This window comes from Fusarium flagelliforme (assembly GCF_020744385.1).
Source record: "Fusarium flagelliforme strain FIESC 12 MPI-CAGE-AA-0113 chromosome Unknown B0J16scaffold_1, whole genome shotgun sequence".
NCBI lineage: Eukaryota > Fungi > Ascomycota > Sordariomycetes > Hypocreales > Nectriaceae > Fusarium > Fusarium flagelliforme.
The window spans coordinates 6,912,089-6,934,156 of record NW_025763503.1 but is presented as its reverse complement, the minus strand read 5'-3'; the positions used below and the strand labels follow the sequence as shown (position 1 = coordinate 6,934,156).

Sequence of the window (22,068 nt, the reverse complement as noted above, 5' to 3'; positions counted from 1 at the left end):
CGAAATAGATGGTGGCTGATTGAGTAAGCTGTCGGAATTTGACAAAGATGGATCACAGTTTTTCTGTTCCTTGGTCGTGTAAGCAGACATCAGTCGTGTCTCCTTCCGGGACGCCGACGATGCCGTGAGTGCGAGGGAATGTGGTTTATAGTTTACTTTTAGGGTCATATAAACTGTCAGTTGAGCCCTCTCTGATCAAACATGCTTTTTCAACGATTTTAAAGGGCACATTTTCACACTGGCACACGCACATCAAAAATCAGTCCCTGATTCATTTTCTTCTGTGGTTATTAGCCACAGGTGTCCCTGATACTGCTACTCCTACACCTCATTTCATCGCCACAGCCACGATCATCGAGACAAGTGCCTGTCCCTAAATCACCCAAAAGAGAACCTGAACAACCGAAAGCAGCCCACCCGATCGTCATCGACTGCAGAGCAGGGGTAGTCTATCGCGGGAAACACTGCCTGTACTCTGTACCTAATCAGAACCTGAGCCAAGTCAGGGTGTTCCAAGATTTCGAGTGTGGCTGACCCACCGTGCCACACCCTCCATCATCATTGCATTCGCTGGGCACTAACTATGACGGGGATCCTGGCTCCCGTCGCATCAGCCTTTGGCATGCCGCTACCGTCTAAATATCGTCAAAAAGGTCCCGCGGCCACCACAAATTCTGTTCCGTCTTCTCCTTCAACTCCTAGATCTTTTTCTTCCTCTTCTCTACCTAAACATCCTTCACCTTTGATCACCTCCTTTACCCCAACTCCAGCCCCGGCTTTAACATCAAGCCCACTTTCATCTGTCTCCATCGACTCGGTCCTTTCAGAACCCACTGCGACTCTGACATCATCGTCGACGTCGTTCAATACCGCTCGAATGGCGAGCCCGGATACCACCCACCGGCCTGCCTCGGCCTCAATCAGCGCGGCCTCGTTGAGGAGCGCTGATACAAGACCCTCGGGAGCCATTTTGAGCTCAGCTTTCTCATCGCCTCGTTCCGCCTCACCCTCCAGAACCATTCACGAAACCATGCACGACAGCGCCGTCGAACTCCCCCACAGAGATTCGGCTCGATCCAGCATGGATGGCACGACCGCCACTACCAACGGCGCTATTGCCCCTAGCAGCCGAACCTCTCTCGACAGCGGTCGAACTAGCATGAGCTCTGACTGGCCAATTCATCCTGGTGAGGTCAATACAATTGCTCAGCTCGACACTTTGCCTTTTGGCACCGAAGTCACATTTCGAGCCCGTATCGAGACCCAGCGACCTATCTCAAAGGTGCTCGACTTCCTCCTCCTCCGAGACCAAACACACTCCGTTCAAGGTGTTCTCGCACGTGATGCCGATAATGCCGACTTCATTGCTTGGGTTCGCAAGATCAACTCCGAGTCTCTGGTTCAGATCACCGGTACACTCAAGCAGCCTCCTGAGCCTATTCGATCGGCCACACATTCTGGCGTTGAGGTGGCTGTCGACTCTGTCCACCTTGTCAACCTTGCCCAGAACCTACCTTTCAGCAACTACAAGCCCCCAGAGACTCTTCGCAACCGTATGAACGCCCGTATTCTCGATCTCCGACATCCCTCCAACCAGGCTCTCTTCCGTATTCGCTCCATGGTCACGAGAATCTTTCGAAACACCCTCGAGGAGCAAGGCTTTGTTGAGATCAACACCCCTAAGCTGCAGCCTGCCGCCACCGAGAGTGGTGCTGCTGTATTCCCCGTAAACTACTTCGGTCGTCGGGCATTCCTTGCTCAGAGCCCCCAGCTCGCTAAGCAGGAGGCTATTTCTGCTGATTTTGGTCGCGTATTCGAGGTTGGCCCTGTTTTCCGTGCCGAGAACTCGAACACACATCGTCACTTGACCGAGTACACTGGTCTCGATCTTGAGATGGCCATTGACACCGATTACCACGAGGTAATTTCTTTCATCGACATCTTCCTCAAGGAAGTCTTCAAAACCGTTTATGCCTCTCGAGAGCTCGAAGTCGTCCAGACACGATGGCCCAGCAAGGAGTTCAAGTGGCTCGAGGAGACTCTTATCCTTCCCTTCAGCGAGGGTATCCAGATGCTCCGCGACGACGGGCGCGATGTCGAAATGGAGGATCTGTCAACTCCTGATGAGATGCGACTTGGACAGCTTGTCCGCGAGAAGTATAACACCGACTACTACGTGCTGGACAAGTTCCCCGCCAGCGCTCGTCCTTTCTACACTGCCAAGGACATCGACGACCCCAAGTTCACTCGATCATTTGATATTTTCATCCGTGGTCAAGAAATCTGCTCTGGAGGTCAGCGTATTCACAATGTTGATGAGCTGCGAGCCAACATGGCCGAAGCTGGTATGGTTGAGGATGGTATGGAAGACTATCTCACTGCCTTCGAACTGGGTGCTCCTCCTCACGCTGGTGCTGGTCTTGGTCTTGAGCGTATTGTCGCCTGGATGCTCGAGCTTGGCGATGTCCGATATGCCTCTCTCTTCCACCGAGACCCCAAGTCTCTCCCTACCAAGGCCCCTGGTCTACCCCACCCCGAGGCTGATACCACGAAGCCTCACCACGCCGACTCTCCTCCCCCTCTGGAGAAGCTCATTGCCAACTATGGTGATGCCACTAATACATCTTGGCTTGATGAGCGATTCCAGATCTGGCGACACGAAACTGGCGCAGCTATCGGCTGGGTCCAGCGCGAGAAGTTTGCCATGATCACTGGTGATCCCCTCTGTGACCGCAGCCAATACACTCAGGTCATCCGGGCCTTCATTCAGCACCTTACCGTTGACCTTCGCTTGACACCGTTCTGGATGCTCGTCTCCTACGAAGTCCAAAAGATCCTTGCATCTGAGCTTCGCTGGCGAAGTTTGACTTGTACCGAAGAGCAGCGTGTTGATGCAGACAAGCACAACAGTGCTCAGATCGAAGGACTTGCTGCCAAGGCTCGACGTGTCGAGCGTGAAGGAGTCAAGATCCACGAGGTTAAGCCTGACGAAGATTTCATTTCTCGCGCTGACCCCGCCATTGAGGAATGGAAGAGCGCTCGTAAGGGCAAGCAGGTGCATCTTACTGAGGTTCGTCCCTGGATCGACCAGGAGCACCGCCGCTACTTTGCTGCCGAGAAGGACGGCAAGGTCATGTCTATGGTCGTCTTGGCCAAGCTTGCTCCTCGTCACGGCTGGCAAGTGAAGTGGGCGCTCGACTTCCCCGGTGCCGTCAACGGTGCCATTGAGGTTCTGGTCAGCCACGCCTTGTCTAACGTCACCGGAAAGGTCACCTTCGGTGCAGGTGTCTCCGAGAAGCTTACCCCTGGTGAGCACGTTGGCGGACTCCGCGCCAAGTTCCTCAGCGCCAGCTACCGATCTATCATCGACAGTCTCGGTCTCCGCCGCAAGGCTTCCTTCCGATCCAAGTTCGGTGCCCTGGGAGAAGAGATTTACATTTGCTACCCCAAGAAGGGTGTCGGCCTGCGCGACTTGCAGAACGTGATCAAGTTCTTCACCGACTAAACTACCAACACGAAAAAGAAAAAGAAAAATACCAACATCATCACCGTGCTAGCGAAAGATTAGCGAGGGTAGAATGGGTTTCTTTGCGTTTCTTAAGATACCATACCGATACCACACTTTGCACGAATTGAACGCATGAGGAGGGCAGGAGTGTTAAATGACGAACGAAGGATAAGGCCTACAATTCTTACTTGAAGGGCTTTGTAATGAGGATTGTTTTCGATGGGGTTGTGATACCGATTTCTTTTGTACTGGTTTGCGACATGTTTATTGTTTACAATTCCCCCTTTAGATACCAAGCCTGGATGAAAACCTCTAGACGATTATCTTCAGTAGGCTGTGCCTTCTGATGTAAACGAATATTACTAGCTACAGAATTCATATGTTTAAAATATCTTGAGACTCCCTCGTGAAGCTTTCTTAGCAGTGACGGTGAACCATTTGCATCGTTCCGGCGCCAGATGGAAGAACAACGGCCATCGGGCTTCCGGCATGTGGAGAACATTTTCTTCGTCCCCCTCCGGCCGCCGTCCGGCGAGCGCCGGGTTGCACATTCTCTTTCAGGCCGTATCCTCACACCCAAGCATTATCTAGAGGACACTTCCCTTCTCTATACTCCAACCGCACATCGACAAAGAAGTAAACTTGCCAACAAGGTCGTAACTGATCTTCCATCGCTTAGCCCAGAAGGCACACTCAATCCCCCGGAGCAAGCCGCCTCATCAGAGCCTAGTATGACAGGCCACCTCGACCATTTACGGTATGACCTTTTTCTTGTCTCTCCAATTGTATAGTTCACTCTTCTTAAATAATAACTAGCAAGTAGGCAACAGGAGAATCGTCCCTCAAGGCTTAGGCTGCCAAAATGAAGTTGTCTCAGTGCTGGTCGAAGTTAGCATAAGATGACTGAATTGATTCGTCTCTTATGCCTTTTAGGTCAATCCTTCTGACGTACTGAGGTCTAGCTACACGTCATCAGTTACAACCACATCCTGCAGATCAAACTTATTAGCAATGCCTTCGTCGCGACTCGTCATTTCTGCACCCACATTGACAAGTCTCTGAGAGCGGGTTTCAGGCGACAGTCAAGACTTATCGCCGGAATGGCTTATGAGACCAATCTGACCCTTCGACTCACACAGTAGGCCCCTTCTATGACTAGGTATTCGACACAAACATCTGCCATATAGCCGTGTGATAACACCCCAAAGTTTCTGTCCTATTGGATCCTGAAGTTGAGACACTACCTAATATTAAAAATACAGAGAGGCTGGTCTTAGTTTCACTAAGGATCATTGAAGATCCTTAGCTACTGACCTAGAACACCACGTGAAGGTGCCAGCCTGTCGTTCTAGACCCCCTTCTCCAATACATAAAATACATGTACATAGTAATAGCAAGGAAAGTCCAAGGAAAGTTTTATCCATACACAGGATCCAGCTTCAGCACCTCCAGCTCTATGGCAGTACGTTGTCACCAGCTAAAGTGGCACCCAGCTAAAGTGGCACCCAGCTAAAGCGGCATTTTGAAGCAGCTCGAGCGTTTCCATCGAGTGCATCTTGTCACCAGCTAAAGTGGCATCTTGTTACAGCTCGAGAGTTTCCATCGAGTGCATCTTGTTACAGCTCGAGCGTTTCCATCGAGTGTATCTTGTCTCCAGCTAAAGCGGTATCTTGTTGCAGCTCAAGCGTACGTTTCCGTTTCCAACTTGAGCAGTAACCTGTCCATGCTGTCCATCGGTGCTGAAGTGGGAAGGGGGCCTTTCCTTGGGATACATGTAATGACGTCTGTGACGTCGCAAAACAAGAAAGGTAAATAGACAAATGAACAAAGAACAAGCCGATGTGCCTGCTACCCTGGGAAAACGAAAGAACAATAAGGAAAGAAAAGAAAATGAAAGCAAAGAAAGGAGAAACAAATGACAAGGGTACCACGAATAGCTATTACCTTCTTCCATGATGTCAGCAGTCAAACGCTGCCTTATCAACAACAACATCAAACCAATCATCAAAACCAACAACCACGAAACAAAATAACTCCAGTCAGTCCATCACTGCTCGTACCACTCAACACTACTATCAAGGTAGTGGACGTAAAACCACCGGTTCCATTTTGGAGACCACTGGACAGTCCATCCCAGGCGCGCGGGAGGTCTACCGGTTTGCGGTTCGGCAGCAGGAGGAGGAGAGGGAGGATACTGAGGCCCGTCTCGAGGCATCGCAAAACTGTCGGTAGGTTGCTCAGTAGGAGCAGCAGGAGCGGCAGCAGGGGCGGCAGCAGGGGCGACAGTAGGGGCGATGGGGGCGACAGAAGCGGCAGGAGGAGGAGGAGGAGGAGATAGGAGGGCAGGCTGCTCAGCAGGAGCAGGGAGAGTTTCCTGAGCGGAAGCAGCCTCCCGCAGCCGCTGTCTGACCTTGCGGCGAGACTCATCCTTGTGAGGGCAGTCAGCGATGAGATGCTCCGATGAGCGGCACTATGTTCAGGTATTAGTATCCAAATTGGAGATATTGGGCAAGAACCTCGAGAACTTACGCGGTGGCAGCGCGGTCTGGTATCCTTGCGAATACCGCCGCCACGGCCACCTCCGCGGCCACCACGACCGCCTCGGCGACCACCGGAACCAGAACCACCAGAAGCGCTGCCTTGGCGTAAGGCGGAAATGGCTGCACTCATAAAAAGTTCGAGGTCATCATCGTTGAAAGACATCTAAGATTGATGTTAGTGAGTTCGAGGTAATGGAGAGTGTTTATTTGACCCGCGGGAACAAAAGTTCTTCTGCTATGCAGCCTCCTGGGAAGGTTCGGCTGAAGCTGCAGAGAGTGTTTGAAAGAAAGAAATGAAAGCTTACCTTGTTTGTGCGAGTATGTCTTCTTCTTCGTCTTCGTCGTCTTCTTCTTCTTTGTCTCTTTACTCGGTGTAAAGAGGATATCGTTGTGTTGGTGTGTTGTGAACTTGGGTTGCGTTGCGTGGATGTTGCGATGCGATGCGTGTGAAGAAAGGAATGAAGAGAAGAGAAGGAAGGAAGAGCAGAATGATGTGAAAAGGCAAGCAACAAGCGAGTGATTCGTAATGGCGGATGCCCTAACGCATTTGCAGCTTTGAAATTAACGGGCTGGCACTGCCAGACAACTGTCAAGGGCCGGCAGTGACTGTAGCTAGAATAGCTAAAAGCAGAAAAGAGAAACCAGTGGATACGCTTGGAATACTGTATAGAGATAGATACCTTAAGAAAAGTCTTCTATTCTGTAGGTACTGACCTTCTCCTACCTTATAGATGTTCTAGACCATATATCGGAACTCAACTCTCAAGTGTCTCTCCTACCTATCCGAGGACATCAACTGAACTTTGCATTCTTGACACTACCTAGGCGCAAATATAGTCATTGTCTCTATTTTTATGAACGTCCTTATCATACTTATTGGTAGAATAAACACCTTTTTCTCCGTTGGCTCTATCAGATTCCCAATCCGACGAATGACGCCAAGGCTGAGGAGGAAGAGAGGATGAAAAAGAAGTAGAAGGAAAAATATGAGGAGACGAATGAGGAATAATAATCTTTATTCTGGCAAGTTCCTAGCTTCTGTGTACCTATCATCTTGATGGTAAGTCAACTAGGAATATTTCTTAACCAACAACTGTTTTTCCCCCTTTATCATCCTTACTCAGTATCTTCAACCCGCTCACTTCGTCTGCGCCTCCCGTGATTAATCCCTGGGAGATTAAAGACCATTTCATTCATCAACATTCATCAATAGTATAGCATAGCATCATGAGGACGGTTGCCCTTTGTTCTAGATTTCGCGGTATGCAGTTCTGGGCGAAATATGTATGTTTATCAAGATTGCGAGAGAATGTAAGACTGCATCAAAGTTAGAAATATTCCAATATTTGTAGGGGTTCTACCCACAAGATCATGCCAGGCCACGCCGGCATATTCAGAGTCGCTTTTACCATAGTGCTCGAACCCAAGCTTTTGATAGTATGGTACCAGTCGATCGTATGTCAGAATTGAGATTCTATCTCCTGCGTCGATTTGCTTCATCCGTTCGATATATGCTCGCATAGCCGCCTTTCCTAAACCTGACCTCTGGTAATCAGGAGAAACGGCAAGGGCATGAAGAGCGATTGTTCTTCCGTTTTTCTTGTGGCCTACGTCGTAATCGCCCTGAGGATCAGACTTCCAGTCGCGTGGATAGTCCATGTCTTCATCCCTGACGGGCTTGTTGGTAGACTTGGTGGAGATGACGTGTGCGAGGAGCACATCATCTTTGGATTCAGGAGTCTCGATGAAGGGTATGTCTTGAGGAACAGGCGATGGAAGACTAGCCCCCGCGCGAAGGAACAAACCCATACATAGCTCTGGGCATACACTCAAGCGGTAATCGATCTGAGAAGTGTGAGTTTACTTGATCTTCCGGCGGATGGATTTACGTACCTTTTCTCGAGTTGCTGCTTCGGCTGGTGGAAACGCCGCCGTCTCGACGACGAGGGACTGTTCAAGGTCGTTGATACTGAGTTGTCTGACGTAAAGTGACATTTTTAGCTTTGTCCAATGGTAAAACGCAGATAATCTTGTGCAATTCCTGGCTGTATTTATGGCAAGGTAGGTGATGGAGTTGAAAGACGAAGGCGGGGTTTGGTGGGGCTAAAGTTAATTCAAGGGCGCGCTCCTTGACTGATCATCCTAGAAGATAGCAGACGCTAGAGTGCGAGAGCAGGGTCGTGGGGAGATTCTTTCGATGCATCTTGCAAGAGAATTCTAATGGATTTCCCTATGCTCCAAGGTACACTCAATATGTCAACTCAAAGCCGTCAACCCATGTTACTGGTTAGTAGAGAATAAGCTCCAAGACTTAGAAACGAGCCGTGGATATTTTTCTAGACTTCACAGACTCTCTTTTGAAAGAACTTGAGATGTGTATGCGAATCACGGGTGATTTGAGCGGCTCTGTTGATTGCTGGTTGTGAATATGGCTGGAACATCTAAACAAAACAAAACTTCACTATCATGGTTGCCGAACCAAACCGCCATTCCACGATTGAAAAGTGTTTGAGAATATGATATCACCCGCTAAATCCCATGAGTTGAGTATTACTTAGGAATGTCTTGCAGCTTCCAGAAGCCATATTGCGAATACGACAGAGACGCTTTGAATCGCGCTTCAAGAATGAACTCTCCAAGAGAGCTCTAAATGATCTAATCAAACAGATAAGCTTCTTTTCAGTAACTCAATTACCCTTCCACTAGTTGTTTGGGCTGCCTGTCCTTCGGAAAAGATTGTTCGAAAATTTGTCCTATCCACGATTCCGTCATATTGATATACACAGAATATCTCGAAACGTTTCATCCTTTAGGCAACGTGGCCGAGTGGTTAAGGCGCCGCACTCGAAAATTATCTAGATATGCTGTTCCTTCGGGAGCGCAGGTTCGAATCCTGCCGTTGTCGATTGTTCTTTTTGGTGTATCATGATTCTGGGTCTTGTTGTTGTGGATCAGAGGCTAGCTTTTTGCCAGCGGTGAGACTTTTTGGTGGGCCAGAAATGATATCAGATAAGATTCAAGAGTATGGAGTGTTGGTTCGTTGCTGTGAGAATACAGGAAGTTGTCGTTTTGGCTGTTGTGATACCATGAGATGTTACACTTAGATCCATCACCTGGCAACTTGTCAACTGTTGAATCACTTGGAACTTTCCAGGAATTTCCACGGAACTACGATGGAAAGTCCTGGTTCGATTCATCTTGGGCATGGATATCCTTTCAGTGTTCGTTATACACTTGACTAATGTCTTGATATATCATATTAATCTAACTAAAACAACACAAAAGTACGAACCTGCCACTGTTGATCATACAAAAGCTATCGAAAACTCCTACCACTTAACTAATATTCAACTCGCCAACAAGCGCAACAACGGAAGCAAAACCTGCATCAGCCGTTGGTCTAATCGAAAGCACTCCATTACCCAAGTCCCACTCAGCAACATGAGCATTCTCCTCAGTAGCCTTCTCAGAGTCACCATCTGGGGTAGCAGGAATACCAAAGACTCGCACAGACCCTCCTGATGTCTTGGCATTTTCAAACATCTCATCGACCTGTCTAGCGAACTTTGTATCTCGGATGCTGATTTTGAAACCGAGGTTTCGAACCACAACGAGATAGTCTGGGAATGCCAGCTTACGAGATTCTTCTGAAGCGGTGTTTGACAGTTGGTATCGTCTTCCAGGACTAGGGACGTTCCTATGAAGTAGTGTCAGCGGAGAGTATGTGACTGAGAGCTTTGAAACTTACCAATCACCGGCTGGGATCGCAACTGTCTGGATTTCATCATATGAAAATTGAATATCGAGACCGGTATCAGTATCTAGAGAGTCGAAAGACACTGACTTCTCGCTTGTGCTTCCCTTACTAGCGGAGAAGGAGATCCAGTGGCCGTAAGAAAAGCCGTCTGTAGCAGCATGACCAAAGTCAGACTCATCAACTTGCTTTCCATCCGCGACATTAATCTGAGTCGATGAATCTCCGTCACCAACACCGTTTATCCAGTGTTCAACCTGGGATGTGTAGTGCGGTGAGATGAATTCGGGCACGTATGTGATAGCGTGTGGTGTCCTATCTTTCTCAAGAAGCTCTCGAGTGATCTCAGCTGATGCGTGACAAGCGGGCATAGTGATCCTATGAAAGTTAGATGATGAACAGGTGTGGGTTTGCTTTGGTTTCTCACCCGTCAATAGACTGTCCGCCAACAAGAGCTTGAATAATCCTGTTGACATCTCTGGCTAGCGAAGTGGCAGCCGGACCTCCAGCGTTGAGGAGCATAGCTCTATAGTCTGCAGCTACAGCATCAACTTTTTGCTTAGCAGCAGAGAATGCTGGAGCATGTGAAGGCCACCACTGAGAAAAGTCTTCATCGCCAGTTAATCCGTAGCCTTCCTCCTTCTCAAAATTTTCTAGAGCACGCGCTCTCTCTCGTAGAGCTTGATCGAGCGCGCTGGTCAAGTTTCGACCTGTCATTGTGATGCGAGTCTGGTCGCCATCGCCCTGGGTCTTGTTAGAGATGCTTGAGGTAACCCTGCTGTTTACTTACGACTTTGACTGAGAGAAGGTATCCAGTAAAGGTCAGTGGATTTCCAAAAGACAAGGCCAAATGTACCTACTCAAGAAGACATTGAGTGTACGTCTTGTGATGAGACGGATCATAGAACAAATCATTGGTCTGCAAAAAGTTGTTGATAATGTTGTTAATGCCATAATTGGTATAAGCAGGATCAATATCTGGCGACGCAACAGGTGCCTTTTGTGCCTTCTTGGTGAAGAACAGGGCAGGCTTGTGTCCAGGCAGGCCACCGACAGCATTCTGCACTGCCTTACAGTACGCCAGCCAAAGGTACTTGTCGACTTCGGAGATAGGCATTTTGGTATTGGATCTTTGGTTATTATGGAGTGAAAGAGAAAATACGGAGACGACCCTGAAAACAACAGCAAAGGGGTTGTCGGTTTTAAGGAATTCTGGCAAGCCGTGTCTCTCCCGTTGGTAACATCGCTTGGATCTGGACCTGAGACTAACATGTCAGCTCGGTAGGGCCGCTAGACAATAGCTTCAAACTCTATGAGACATGCTGGAAGCTTGGGAAGACTAGCAGGCCTTTTGCATCAATAGATCTCTCTCCGGAGGACGCGACCGTAGATCCGGGCCTGAGTGGCCTGAGATTCAGCGACACTAGGAAGTCCTCATTGCTATCAAATTAAGACTCCTATAAGTGTAATAAATAGATAGTACAAGACCATACGCTGAAGTGCAATGAAACGATGCGCTAATTTTGTCCCCTCTGTTCTTAGCTCTGCATCTCCTTAGCGCCTGGAGATTACCACCACAGACTACCTGCGAGGGACTACCAGCATGCCCGAAATGATAAGCTACATCCCCGCTAGTTCGTTGATGTCCTCTAACCGAGTTGTCTCAGTCGTTGCCCGCACCTCGTGGTTATTAGTGCAAGGAGTGAACGGCTGACAATGTCCCTTGCATTGCCTTGGTCCCGGACCATTTGTCAACATTCACTAGAAGACAGTAGTTTTCTCTTTCCCCGAGAAATGCACAGCCATCATTCCAAAGGTCGGCAATTTGGAAGGTCCCCGCGGAACCAATTGCGAAAGTTGGTGGCTTGTGATAAAGGGTCCCTCGGATCTTTACAGAGAGTTTGTGGCTGTAGCACGAGCAAGAGTGGAATGCTTACTGGTCATGGGCATTGGCACTGCTTGAAGCATGTAATGGTCACCATCCAATGTCACTTCTTTTCTGTAACAATAGCATTGAATTCCCTTCCAGTTTTATCCCAAATAAATGCCTCAGTATACACGCTTTGACAAAGATAGACTGGATTAGTAGAGACTACTGTTAGCATAAGGACAGTTTAACCCGACGCCGCACCACGTTCTCGCCCAAGGCCCGCCAACCAGGCTAAGACATTGCCAAGACATGGAACAGAATGCGGCTGTCCATTAACTCTGGGCCAGGAATGAAGCAAACACGGGACAATAGACCCATACTAATCAATATCGACATTAAAACCGCATCTGGAAAATTCTAGTGTAGACATGAATGCCATCGGACTCGAATGGAGATCCGTGGGCTTGGAACATGGCGCAGAAGACGGGCGTCGAGAGAAGAGAAGTGAGAGAGTGTATTTTTCTTAAAGACACACGGAATAAGGTACAGGTTAGGTTAACATTGCATGGTCTTTCGCGTGGTTCTCTCCGGACAGAATTAGGCAAAGGGTCCGAGTTGATCGCCGATATTTGAGAAGCTGAAACATTGACTTTTCTCATCTGACTTTACAATACATAGCGACAATCAATATGCTTAGATTCAGGCGATCAATCTGGTTTATCACAGATATTGAAATCAGATTCGAGCAACGTATTTTACTGAAGTTGTTCTCAACCGAAATTTGCGAAAAACATGGCTCAGTCGTATTCAACCCCCACACCCTCGTGACGGGATGCAGCACTCCTGTTCTAGAAAAATATATCCTCCGAGATCACATCTGATAACCAATCGGAAGATACGCAATGTAAGAATGCATGCGCAGTCACAGCATTAAAAATTAAAAATTCCTACCTTCTGCTTCAAGTCGTGGATCCCATCTTTCGTGATGTGGGAGAAAGCCGAGCCTCCCCACAAGGCTCGGAAGCTTGCGTGTAACTAACGACACCAAGAGCCAATCGTCGTCACCTTGACTCGCCCAGACATTTTTTACAGTGAATCCTATAGGACAATTAACGATGTCCCCGGCAGTGCTCCTTAGTTGCCGTCTATGCTTCATGCTTAGTTCGTTGAATAGCCCGTCTTTAACTCTATTTGGAGAGGATTGGCGGTTTCGATATCTTTGATGTAACGCGTCACCGGAGAGAAGTCTCAATGCGCCTCTCTCAGGCTGTGAATTTGATGATGCGATTGAGGAAAGACATGCGGTATGTGGGCTACTATCTGAAATGTTGACGATGAAGCAAGAAGAAGTCTTGGCAAAGAACATTTATAAAAGCAGAGGGTCCCTTGGCATTAAATGAATATCTCCCAAGAACTACACAGACAACTAAGACTAAGACTTCCATCACTCTCAACTCCTATCACCAATTCTCAGAATTCCTTGCAATGCCTTCTGTTAAAACCGTCCTTGCCAGCCTCGCCCTCGCGGCCAACATCGCCTCTGCCCATCCAGGACACGACGTCGCCCACGAAGCCGCCGAGCGTCGAGAATTCCTCGGCTCTGTCAAGAGATCCTCTCTCGCTCACTGCGCCCCTAAGCTCAAGGCTCGTGGTGTTGAAGCTCGCAATGTTGCCCGTCGTGCAGTCCAAGTCAACAAGGCTCGCCAGAAGCGGGCTTTGAAGAAGCGAGATGCCGATAGTGTTTTGGCCGCTTCTCACAACCAGACTGACCAAGGCTTTACCGAGTGTACTGATCCTGCTACTCTTTTCGCAAGCATCAACTCTTGTGTTTTGACTCCTGAAGTTACTCAGGGTCCTTACTGTAAGTCATCGTGTAAGCTATGTTCTAGACGAAGAGACTAACACAGATAGATGTTGCTGGCGAGTATGTCCGAGAGAACGTCATCGAAGAACAAGAGGGACTCAACATCGTCCTCGATTACCAAGTCATCGACGTCGAAACTTGCGATCCTGTTCCTAATGTATACCTCGAGATGTGGCACTGCAACTCTACCGGAGTCTACTCTGGAGTTATCGCAGGTGGCAATGGCGATCAATCCGATGAGACCAACATCGACAACACCTGGCTCCGAGGTATTCAGAAGACCAACTCTGATGGTGTCGCTCAGTTTGAGTCCATCTTCCCTGGTCACTACACCGGCCGAGCCACTCACATTCACGTCATGGTTCACACCAATGCAACTCTCCTCGCAAACCACACTCTCGGCAGTGACAACTATGCTAGCCACGTCGGACAGGCTTTCTTCGACCAGGAGCTCATCGCCCAAGTCGAGACTCTTGAGCCTTATGCTTCAAACACTCAGGAGCTCACTCTCAACGAGGACGACAGCATCCTGATCGAGGAAGCCAAGACCGATGGCGTCGATCCCATGATGGAGTACACTCTTATCGGGGACAGCATCAGCGACGGTCTGTTTGCCTGGCTCGCATTCGGCATCAACTCTACCCGATCCAGCTCCGTTACTCCCGCTGCTTACTACTGGAAGGAGGGCGGTGTTGCTAATGAGAACTCTGGCGCCGGCGGACCTGGTGGTGCCGGTGGCCCTCCTTCTGGATCCCCTCCTGGAAGCACTCCTGGAAGCACACCTCCGGCTTCCCCTGACGCTTAAATGGAATGCCGATCATATGATTAGTTTTCTTTACCGATTTATGCGGCATTGCCGAGTCTGTGGCTGTGCCGCAAGAGGATGTCGATTCGTGTAGGGTCATATGGGAATGTTTAGATGTCAGTCTGGTACTGAGTTTGATATTTAGTTGTACACGATAAGTAGGAAGAGCTGGAACCTGTTGAGTATGTGATGATAGTTAAATTTACACTCTTATTCCTACACTAAAATTACAGTCTCGCTATATTCACAACCAGAAGGCCAGAACAAGGCCACTTATGATACTAAGCGCCCATGTAGCGGCTTCAGATCTCTTGAATTGGGCCTTCTTGTATCCAAATCCCAAATCAAATACCAAGTGCCGAATTCCATTGATGAAGTGATAGGAAAACGGAAATCCCAGCAATCCAAATTTGATAGCCGCCTTGGCAGCAAAGGGTAACGCGCCAAAAGCCGACACTAGAGCCGCGGTATCAAAACCTAGTCCGAGGTAAGGAGCAATGGCATGAGCACCTAAGGTGAGATATGCCGTACCACCGACAAGCAGTCCCGTGATTCTAGTCCAGGCTGAGGCGCTGAACCAGATTTGTTCGATCTTGTAGACGCTGAGGTTTGGGGTGACAGGGCGGTTTAGTCGCTGTTTTACGAGGATTTGCTGACCTTCATCCGGGTTCAGTCTTGTGATGGTCGGTGCTCTGCAGATGGTCAGAGTCTTTATACACATTCGTTTCTGGGTCATGAGGAAGAATTACTGCGACTTTTGTGGGCTTTGGTTGGATAGTAAACGGGTACATGCTAATCTAGTGGTGCTGCGATTGAGGATGGTGCTTGGTCTTCCTGAAACTGCTCATATATCAGTTGTTGTCCGGGTAAGGTACAGCTAAGAAGGGTAACAGACCGAGCATAGCACGGAGGCCAGGTTTTTGTAGAATCATTTTGAAACAAGCTAACAGCAATAGAGAGAAGATAAAAGCATGTAAGTATCGCCCAGCTTACAGTCAAACAACGCGCAACTGGACTCGGGAATCAACTCACGAATCCTTCGCTCGGCTCCGGGTAAAGGGACTTATATACAAACAACAGCGGTAACTTCGCCCTTTCATTTCCGACGTCAAAGTGCTTGTAAGTCAATCCGCCAATTGTATCATTGCAATTGCTCACTTGTCAGTCCAGGTATGACAAGTCCGTGGAGTTTCCGGGTGTTCCCGGTATTCGTTATGCGATGCGCCGGACATTGACCGGGTCGACCGGAGTCGTATTACCGGCGCGACCAAGTTTATGAAATGCTGATTATCCGTACTGGCATAAACAATACCTACAGTTCATTTCAGTCAATGCGATTGTACAAGTGGAAACACAAGCTAGCGTCTTCTAGTCGCATGTCAAGTTCCAATAATATTAGAGACGCAGGGAATGTCTTATAACAAAAACGAAGTCAGTATATGTCACAACAGTACCTATAACCCACGTACTATCTATCACTCAACACCATGCGTCTGGCCTCTCGATATGCAAAAAATAACTTGGAAAAGCAAAAGATACCGACAACGGCAGGATTCGAACCTGCGCTCCCGAAGGAACAGCATATCTAGATAATTTTCGAGTGCGGCGCCTTAACCACTCGGCCACGTTGTCTTAATGGTTTTTTTTGAAAATGACGCTGAAATTTGACACTATCTTCCACAGCCACGTCTAGGCTGACTCTCACCACCACATGGTGTCTGCCTATAACCCCAACGTTTTAGCAAGATCAATTAATTGCACAGTTTCGAATCATCTATTGCCAAGTAAACTTGCACTGTTGCTTATTCTTCAGCCAGTGTTAGTCAACATCGAATTAAGCTCGTAGAGTTTGAGATAAAGTTATGACTAATGACCCCGATTCCAAGATCGAGGAACGACCGTCGTCGACCTGTATCGTCCATTTTTATTGTTTGTCAACTCATATTTATTCCAGTACTGCGCTATGGAATGAATGCGCTGATAATTGGAGGAGAGTAACTCGCAATTAAAGTCGAGACGCCCGACAAGTTTCAGCCTTTTCAGCTGGACCCCGAATCGCGTTGGTTCAAATGCAATGAACAAGGATGGATCCATGCTCCAGAAGGGCTGAATGACTTGACCGGGAGCCTAATAACCTGAACACCCCAACAGTGCTTTAGAGTGGCATCTAGACTAGTAATTTATGTCAGTCTCAATCTTAGGCAGCTTTTGTAATACCCGCTAACCGGTTATTCACCACCATCTCCTGGCGCAATAAGCTTAAATATCCTTGTACTCTCCGCACCCACGGAGCGCTGATTCCTTTTTCTCGTGCCTTTATCTCTGGAGTAAACATGCGCTTCACAACATTCATCAGCCTAGGGCTTTCAGTCTTGGTAGCCGCCAACGACGAAGATGTCGTCTCATTCCCCGCCATCGGAGAAGTCGACGTCGTCTTCCCACGAAACGATACATACGCCGTAGAAGCACCTTTCCCTGTTATTTTCGGCCTCCAAAACGCCCCAGTCTTGACCACTTTCAGCGGCACGCTCAACTGGGAACTCAACTGCCGCTACACGCTTTTTGGCATTGGAAGACTGTACCTCGACTTCATGCCTGACTCCGAGCCATACTACTTTCTCAACACCAGTGATGCCAAAGCCGATCCTGATGAGGACCAGTTTCAATACTGGCGCGAAGAAGAAGACTCTTGTATCCTCAAGTGGGACTTCCGATGGACTACTATCTGCGAGCCTCGATCTGATGGAAGCGTTCTTTTGAAAAACAACCAATTTGAACGATCTGGAAACGTTACTTTCAAGCTCCGTCCTGGCGCAAAGACTGCTCGCAAAGCTATTGCCGAGTACGATGATTGTGCCATTGCAGGCACTGCCATCAAGCTTGAAAGAAATCACACAGTTGGCTGTCCCATCCTTGCCGAGGATGCATCTCCTAAGCCAAAGCCTTGTGACCTCGATGTCAAGAAAGCCCGAAGTAGTCTTGCAGAGGCCGTGGCTAAGCCTACTACGAGTCTTACTGAGCTCCCTAGCAAAACTATAGATGCAGGTGTGGCGACGGGAACAAATAGCGGCACTGCGCCGACAGATACTGGAGTGTCGACGGGCAATGGCGAGGGTAGTGGTGCTGATAATGATAGTGGGACACAGAGCCTCAGCTTTGGTGGTATGAGTGGGATCTTGACTGTACTTGGTGCTCTTTCTGGCAGTATTGCACTTTCACTATTCCTGTAGTATTCGATACGTATAAATTCAAGGCTCCTTTTCAATGCAACTCATATAGTTCCATGAAGGCCATATTCAAGTTTGTTAGAGTTGTTATATCTATTTGACTAGTTATATAAGCCGGAACTTCTGCAACCGAACGTCCCTCTCCCTCAATGCTGCCTCTGATATCCTAGGATCTTTCATTGAAAAGCCATGCCCATCTCTAGCCCAGACAGGCATGCCACTTTGCGCTCCATCAAGTATGACCTCCACAAATCCGTCAGTGAATGGAACACCGTCCAGACGAGGGTCTGTGTAGCGAATAGGATGCCCTTCTTTGTAGAAACCATACATCATAAATTCCCTGTTCCATAGCCTATCCCATCCGTGGAAGTCGCCGCCAAGAAATGCTTGAGCTGCCGAGAAGCCAGGATGGTAGCCTGCGCCTATAACAAGGTAAGAGTCATCTGTAGCTTGAGGCCGTAAAATAATCGATGTGGTCAGACCGAGAAATGCAGCGACTATATCTCCCTTGCGCGTATGCATTGGGACACGAATGAAGTCTCCACGTCTGGTCTTTACACAACCATATGCCGAAGTCCCTATGGGCAAAGACTTTATGTATCCATCGTCGGTCTCCAAAGGATCCTGTGTATCGTCCACATCGCCCATTAACCATTTACGTAACCATTTACGTATCTTTCCTCTCCAGCCTTCTAGACTTCGAAGTGAGTGGGCTTGAGGCGGGTGAAGCTTCTCTGTGCTGTAATCCCTCACACTCCCCCAAGTGAGCATCATAATCAACTGGTCGAGAACCGTGTCATCCTGGAGTGACTCTTCATTAACCAAAGCTAAAAGGGTATAAAGAGTTTTCTGACGAAACTCAGCAGCCGTTTCAACTAATGCTTTGCAACGATGTGGTTGTGGTTCTGTGAGAATCTCATCGCATGCGACTCCCGTCACCTCCAACACATGTGGCTCGATAAGACTCACTGCAGGTGCCGAATTCCCTGCTGCATTTGAATCCAGAACAAGGTTTCCCCATGATCTTTCCAGATCCGCCACCCAGCTTGGGCTTGTAGCTGCATTGCAGAGCGTCATAAAATCGAGATCCCGCTGTCTTGTGATTTCATCAAGGCAAACTGAGGTGAAGATCTCTTTCAAGGATCTGGTATAGTCTACCTCGATCGATTTAGCAACATCTGGCTCGACTAAGCCGCGTAACGCGTATATCCTATCCCGATCATCAGAGCATTCCATGTATCCTGTAACGGTAAGGGCTCCAAGCCAATAGTCGCTTTTTTGTTCGTCGTCTGCGCAAGCTAATATCCTGCCTCCAACAATTTCTGCGTTATTATTGTATGCAACAATATCATCGACAGCATCGCGCGGCGAGGGCATCAAGAAACAAATAAGGCTGACTGCATGGCGGAAGTCTTTCCAAGATATCTCCTCATATCCTAGCATCACCACACTTGTCAGCTTGTTCGCCAACACAGCCTCCTGGTGAGTCCACAGACGTCTATGCCAGTCCAATGCCAACACTTTCTCGATGGCTTGTCGCTGGTTCACTGTTAGTGGGAGACCATCTCTGGCCAAGACTCCATGGTTTGCTGGATCTTTGAAGGCAAAGATCTCTCTGCGGATACTATGGTTCATCGTGACCGATTCGACCAAGTCGGCACATGATCGTAGGGTATCCATGGCTAGAACACTCCAGGAGGTTTCTGGTCCCAGCCACATTACTACACTTGCAGCGCAGTGATATATATGATGTATCATCTGAACTTGGGTCGCGCGGTCGTGAAGGTCGCTCTGGTTGATACAGATGGAGTCACACCAAAGATTCCGCTTCTTTTGATGATCTCGAAGAGCTCTCAAGGCTGCGGCTAGGTTCTTGCCAATTGCTAGCTGTCCCATGGCGGGAGTCTGACTCTGAAGTGAGCCACCTCTTCGAATATGATGCTCCTGCGCCAGCGTGATAGAATCTGGTTCGGACTGGTCGCCCCAGAAGTAAGATATAGCATTATAGTAAGGTATCTCGTCTTCGTCGGGCAACAATGTCCGGTGCAAGATGGTACCAGTGAGAGGGTCGCCATGTTTTCCAGGGTTTAGTTCGAGTATGCGAATGTCTGAAGGTAAAAGAACGGGATATTGGAAACGCTTCTTCGACTCATCCTTGTAGGTATGTTCTGTCTCAGCTGTTCCATCATCAGCAACCACATCCGGTGCCATCGTGACAACTGTTGGCTAGCAATGGTCAGACAGGTGTCGGTAGAATGGTAGGTTGCAATGCCAGCGATCATTACCCGGATTATTTTTCCAGCATGTTGGGCGGGGTAGGGTTGGCAAAACCACACGAAAACACAGATATAGACAGTCGATGCTTTTAACAGGTTGAAGACCAAGTTGTTACGGCATGACAGTAGAAAGAGAAGGTTGCCGTAGGCTACTTGGTCCGCGTACCATCGATTAGATAACCGATATTTAGCCCACGTGAATCATTTCTCCGGTCTTCGGACTCCAATCTTGATGTCATTGTCTAAACCTCTCAATTTACCTCTAATTCGACTTTCCAACAAATCCAGGACAGAAATCAAAATGGCTAATTTCGTCACGGTTTACCCGACCGTTCCGACTGAATTACTGACGCTGCTGAGCCGCGAGCTACCCTACTCGTTACCCCTCCTTCGTCGACTACAATTCGCCCAACTGGAGGGAGGATTACGACAAACTGCAAAAGTTATCTTGGCCGCAGATTCCGAGATTAGTGACTCGAAATATCCAGAGGCATTCACGGCAATGTACGTCGATATCGCCGGGGGACCTGATACGCAAGCATGGGTCTACTCTAGCTACGAACATCCGGATGCTACAATAAAGGATTCGACTATTTATGAGCAACAACTTGGTAGGATCGTCCAAGAAAGCATAGCAATAGCAAAGGAGTATGGTCAAGAGCTTGCATACGGTGATGCTGTTCTACTAGGGACAATTCACGATTCTGTCCGCGAGCTTCTTTGCAAGTCTGGTCGAGTTGAGCCAAGAGAGACTGGAGCATACGACAAGTGGCTGTTCAAGTACGAAGATTTGCCTAAAGATGAAGTAGAGCTACCCAAGGGCATGCACTGGGCGACAGCGACCGAGGATGATTGTCGGGTGGTCGTCTCGCGGACAGATATCCCTAGGACAGTGTAAGTTCTAACACCTTGTGGTATGTGCCTCGCTGATAGGTTTGCACAGAGAGGTGTTGAGTCGCATGCCAAGTTTGGTAATCAAACTCGAAGACGGGACTCCTATATCCTGGGCATTCTTAGGTATGAGCGCTAAGGGTTGAGAATGTGGGTCGATTCTAACGGGTCTAGGCTTCGACGGTTCGCTGGTCAGTCTTCACTGCGAAGTAAGTATACCTTCTACAGCGACAAGACGACAACTGATTATGTATAGGAACCGTATCGACGACGTGGGCTGGCCAAGGTACTCGCTGCGAAGCTATTTCGCGAAAGGTCACTCGAGTTTGCGGACGATGGTTGGTGCTGTGCTGATGTTGCGCCTGACAATGATGGAAGTAGGGGGATGTGTAAGAGGTTGAATGGAAAGTCTTATTGGAGGATTTCTTGGTAAGTTTCTGCTCGGGTGATCTTTTAATGGAGCTTTAACTGATGGCTATAGGGTATTGTTGTACGTTGGAGAGAAACCCCCGAACCAGACGAACGGAACGACATAAAGTCGTCATCGCAAAGGCAACAAATTCGAATCGAGAAGAAATCAAACAGGTTAACGCAATGAAGAACTTGGAAAGAGATAGATGCATGTTCATTGCGCAATGATTAGAATAGAGAATGTCATACAGATCTTGGAAATCCAACATATTGGTCAGGAGAATGAACTCAGCCAAGCTTGTCGTGATACTTCAAAAAGCACGAGTCATAATAGACAATCCTTGACTTATCTGATCTATAAACAAACTCATGGTCCATCAATCGCTCAGGCCTCCTCCGAGATGAAGCGTCGGCAGATTTCAGGTTGTGAGCAATAGTTTGTTACAGTTCGGCTGTAGTCTGTCGTGCAAAGACCAACTGTTGGTCGAAGCCCAAGCTTTGATATCCTGGAGTCCGGCGATATCACGGAAGCTTCCGCCTGTTGATGACCTTAGGCTAAATGGCAAAGCTTATCCTCCGTTAGGATCATTTTACGTTGGGGTTTTAATATATCTAGATTAATTCGTGAATATTGTATTGATCCTTGGTGAACTGAGTGTCTGCGGGGGAATGACCTTGTGCCATCACATCCTGAGAGCGCGTTGAGATTGCCCGACACCTACAGAGTGCAGTGCCGAGTAGTTACCCGACTGTTGATCTCTGCCAAGTAACTGTCAAAAATAATCCCCGATGAGCTATTAATCCCAAGGATATTTATAAAATACCATAAATCATCCAATCGCATCACAGCTCAAAGTTCCGAATGTCAATCAACATCGTCACCGAGAACAGCCTGATTTCCGGTTATTATGGTACCTGAAAC

The 22,068-nt window shown here is 48.3% G+C and overlaps 9 protein-coding genes and 2 non-coding genes across 11 annotated transcripts; 5 read left to right on the top strand and 6 right to left on the bottom strand.

The window, feature by feature from the left end:
• Window positions 1-194: 194 nt before the first annotated feature.
• On the top strand, window positions 195-3,894 carry B0J16DRAFT_330619 (uncharacterized protein). Its single transcript, XM_046126490.1, has one exon. It carries the CDS (start codon window positions 584-586, stop codon window positions 3,503-3,505), a length of 2,922 nt encoding a protein of 973 aa, XP_045990215.1. The 5' UTR covers window positions 195-583; the 3' UTR covers window positions 3,506-3,894.
• A 1,661-nt stretch (window positions 3,895-5,555) lies between these two features.
• Window positions 5,556-6,841, bottom strand: B0J16DRAFT_314886 (uncharacterized protein; the record flags this gene model as incomplete). The annotated part of the gene is made up of 4 exons (XM_046125218.1): window positions 5,556-5,978; window positions 6,038-6,211; window positions 6,354-6,654; window positions 6,828-6,841. 4 exons carry the CDS (start codon window positions 6,839-6,841, stop codon window positions 5,556-5,558), a joined length of 912 nt encoding a protein of 303 aa, XP_045990214.1.
• Window positions 6,842-6,992: 151 nt separating this feature from the next.
• Window positions 6,993-8,114, bottom strand: B0J16DRAFT_41452 (acyl-CoA N-acyltransferase). Its single transcript, XM_046133458.1, has 3 exons — window positions 7,942-8,114; window positions 7,414-7,893; window positions 6,993-7,365 (listed from the first exon to the last, which is right to left on the bottom strand). The coding sequence occupies exons 1-3, from the start codon at window positions 8,041-8,043 to the stop codon at window positions 7,342-7,344; spliced, it is 606 nt and encodes a 201-aa protein (XP_045990213.1). The 5' UTR covers window positions 8,044-8,114; the 3' UTR covers window positions 6,993-7,341.
• Window positions 8,115-8,860: 746 nt separating this feature from the next.
• B0J16DRAFT_t30 lies at window positions 8,861-8,953 on the top strand. The gene has a single exon. It is a non-coding gene; the product is annotated as a tRNA-Ser (tRNA).
• A 328-nt stretch (window positions 8,954-9,281) lies between these two features.
• B0J16DRAFT_410068 (uncharacterized protein) lies at window positions 9,282-10,960 on the bottom strand. Its single transcript, XM_046133124.1, has 5 exons — window positions 10,663-10,960; window positions 10,593-10,614; window positions 10,230-10,546; window positions 9,797-10,180; window positions 9,282-9,745 (listed from the first exon to the last, which is right to left on the bottom strand). Exons 1-5 carry the CDS (start codon window positions 10,917-10,919, stop codon window positions 9,385-9,387), a joined length of 1,341 nt encoding a protein of 446 aa, XP_045990212.1. The 5' UTR covers window positions 10,920-10,960; the 3' UTR covers window positions 9,282-9,384.
• Window positions 10,961-13,157: 2,197 nt separating this feature from the next.
• On the top strand, window positions 13,158-14,341 carry B0J16DRAFT_392366 (Intradiol ring-cleavage dioxygenase; the record flags this gene model as incomplete). The annotated part of the gene is made up of 2 exons (XM_046131999.1): window positions 13,158-13,533; window positions 13,584-14,341. 2 exons carry the CDS (start codon window positions 13,158-13,160, stop codon window positions 14,339-14,341), a joined length of 1,134 nt encoding a protein of 377 aa, XP_045990211.1.
• A 186-nt stretch (window positions 14,342-14,527) lies between these two features.
• Window positions 14,528-15,465, bottom strand: B0J16DRAFT_330615 (uncharacterized protein). Its single transcript, XM_046126489.1, has 3 exons — window positions 15,237-15,465; window positions 15,091-15,181; window positions 14,528-15,033 (listed from the first exon to the last, which is right to left on the bottom strand). Exons 1-3 carry the CDS (start codon window positions 15,271-15,273, stop codon window positions 14,586-14,588), a joined length of 576 nt encoding a protein of 191 aa, XP_045990210.1. The 5' UTR covers window positions 15,274-15,465; the 3' UTR covers window positions 14,528-14,585.
• A 415-nt stretch (window positions 15,466-15,880) lies between these two features.
• Window positions 15,881-15,973, bottom strand: B0J16DRAFT_t25. The gene has a single exon. It is a non-coding gene; the product is annotated as a tRNA-Ser (tRNA).
• Window positions 15,974-16,674: 701 nt separating this feature from the next.
• On the top strand, window positions 16,675-17,571 carry B0J16DRAFT_392365 (uncharacterized protein; the record flags this gene model as incomplete). The annotated part of the gene is made up of 1 exon (XM_046131998.1): window positions 16,675-17,571. The coding sequence occupies one exon, from the start codon at window positions 16,675-16,677 to the stop codon at window positions 17,569-17,571; it is 897 nt and encodes a 298-aa protein (XP_045990209.1).
• A 24-nt stretch (window positions 17,572-17,595) lies between these two features.
• On the bottom strand, window positions 17,596-19,970 carry B0J16DRAFT_330614 (heterokaryon incompatibility protein-domain-containing protein). Its single transcript, XM_046126488.1, has 2 exons — window positions 19,854-19,970; window positions 17,596-19,794 (listed from the first exon to the last, which is right to left on the bottom strand). The coding sequence occupies exon 2, from the start codon at window positions 19,777-19,779 to the stop codon at window positions 17,674-17,676; it is 2,106 nt and encodes a 701-aa protein (XP_045990208.1). The 5' UTR covers window positions 19,780-19,794; window positions 19,854-19,970; the 3' UTR covers window positions 17,596-17,673.
• A 123-nt stretch (window positions 19,971-20,093) lies between these two features.
• On the top strand, window positions 20,094-21,467 carry B0J16DRAFT_330612 (uncharacterized protein). The gene is made up of 5 exons (XM_046126487.1): window positions 20,094-20,738; window positions 20,788-20,861; window positions 20,910-20,944; window positions 20,992-21,164; window positions 21,217-21,467. The coding sequence occupies exons 1-5, from the start codon at window positions 20,146-20,148 to the stop codon at window positions 21,269-21,271; spliced, it is 930 nt and encodes a 309-aa protein (XP_045990207.1). The 5' UTR covers window positions 20,094-20,145; the 3' UTR covers window positions 21,272-21,467.
• Window positions 21,468-22,068: the final 601 nt, after the last annotated feature.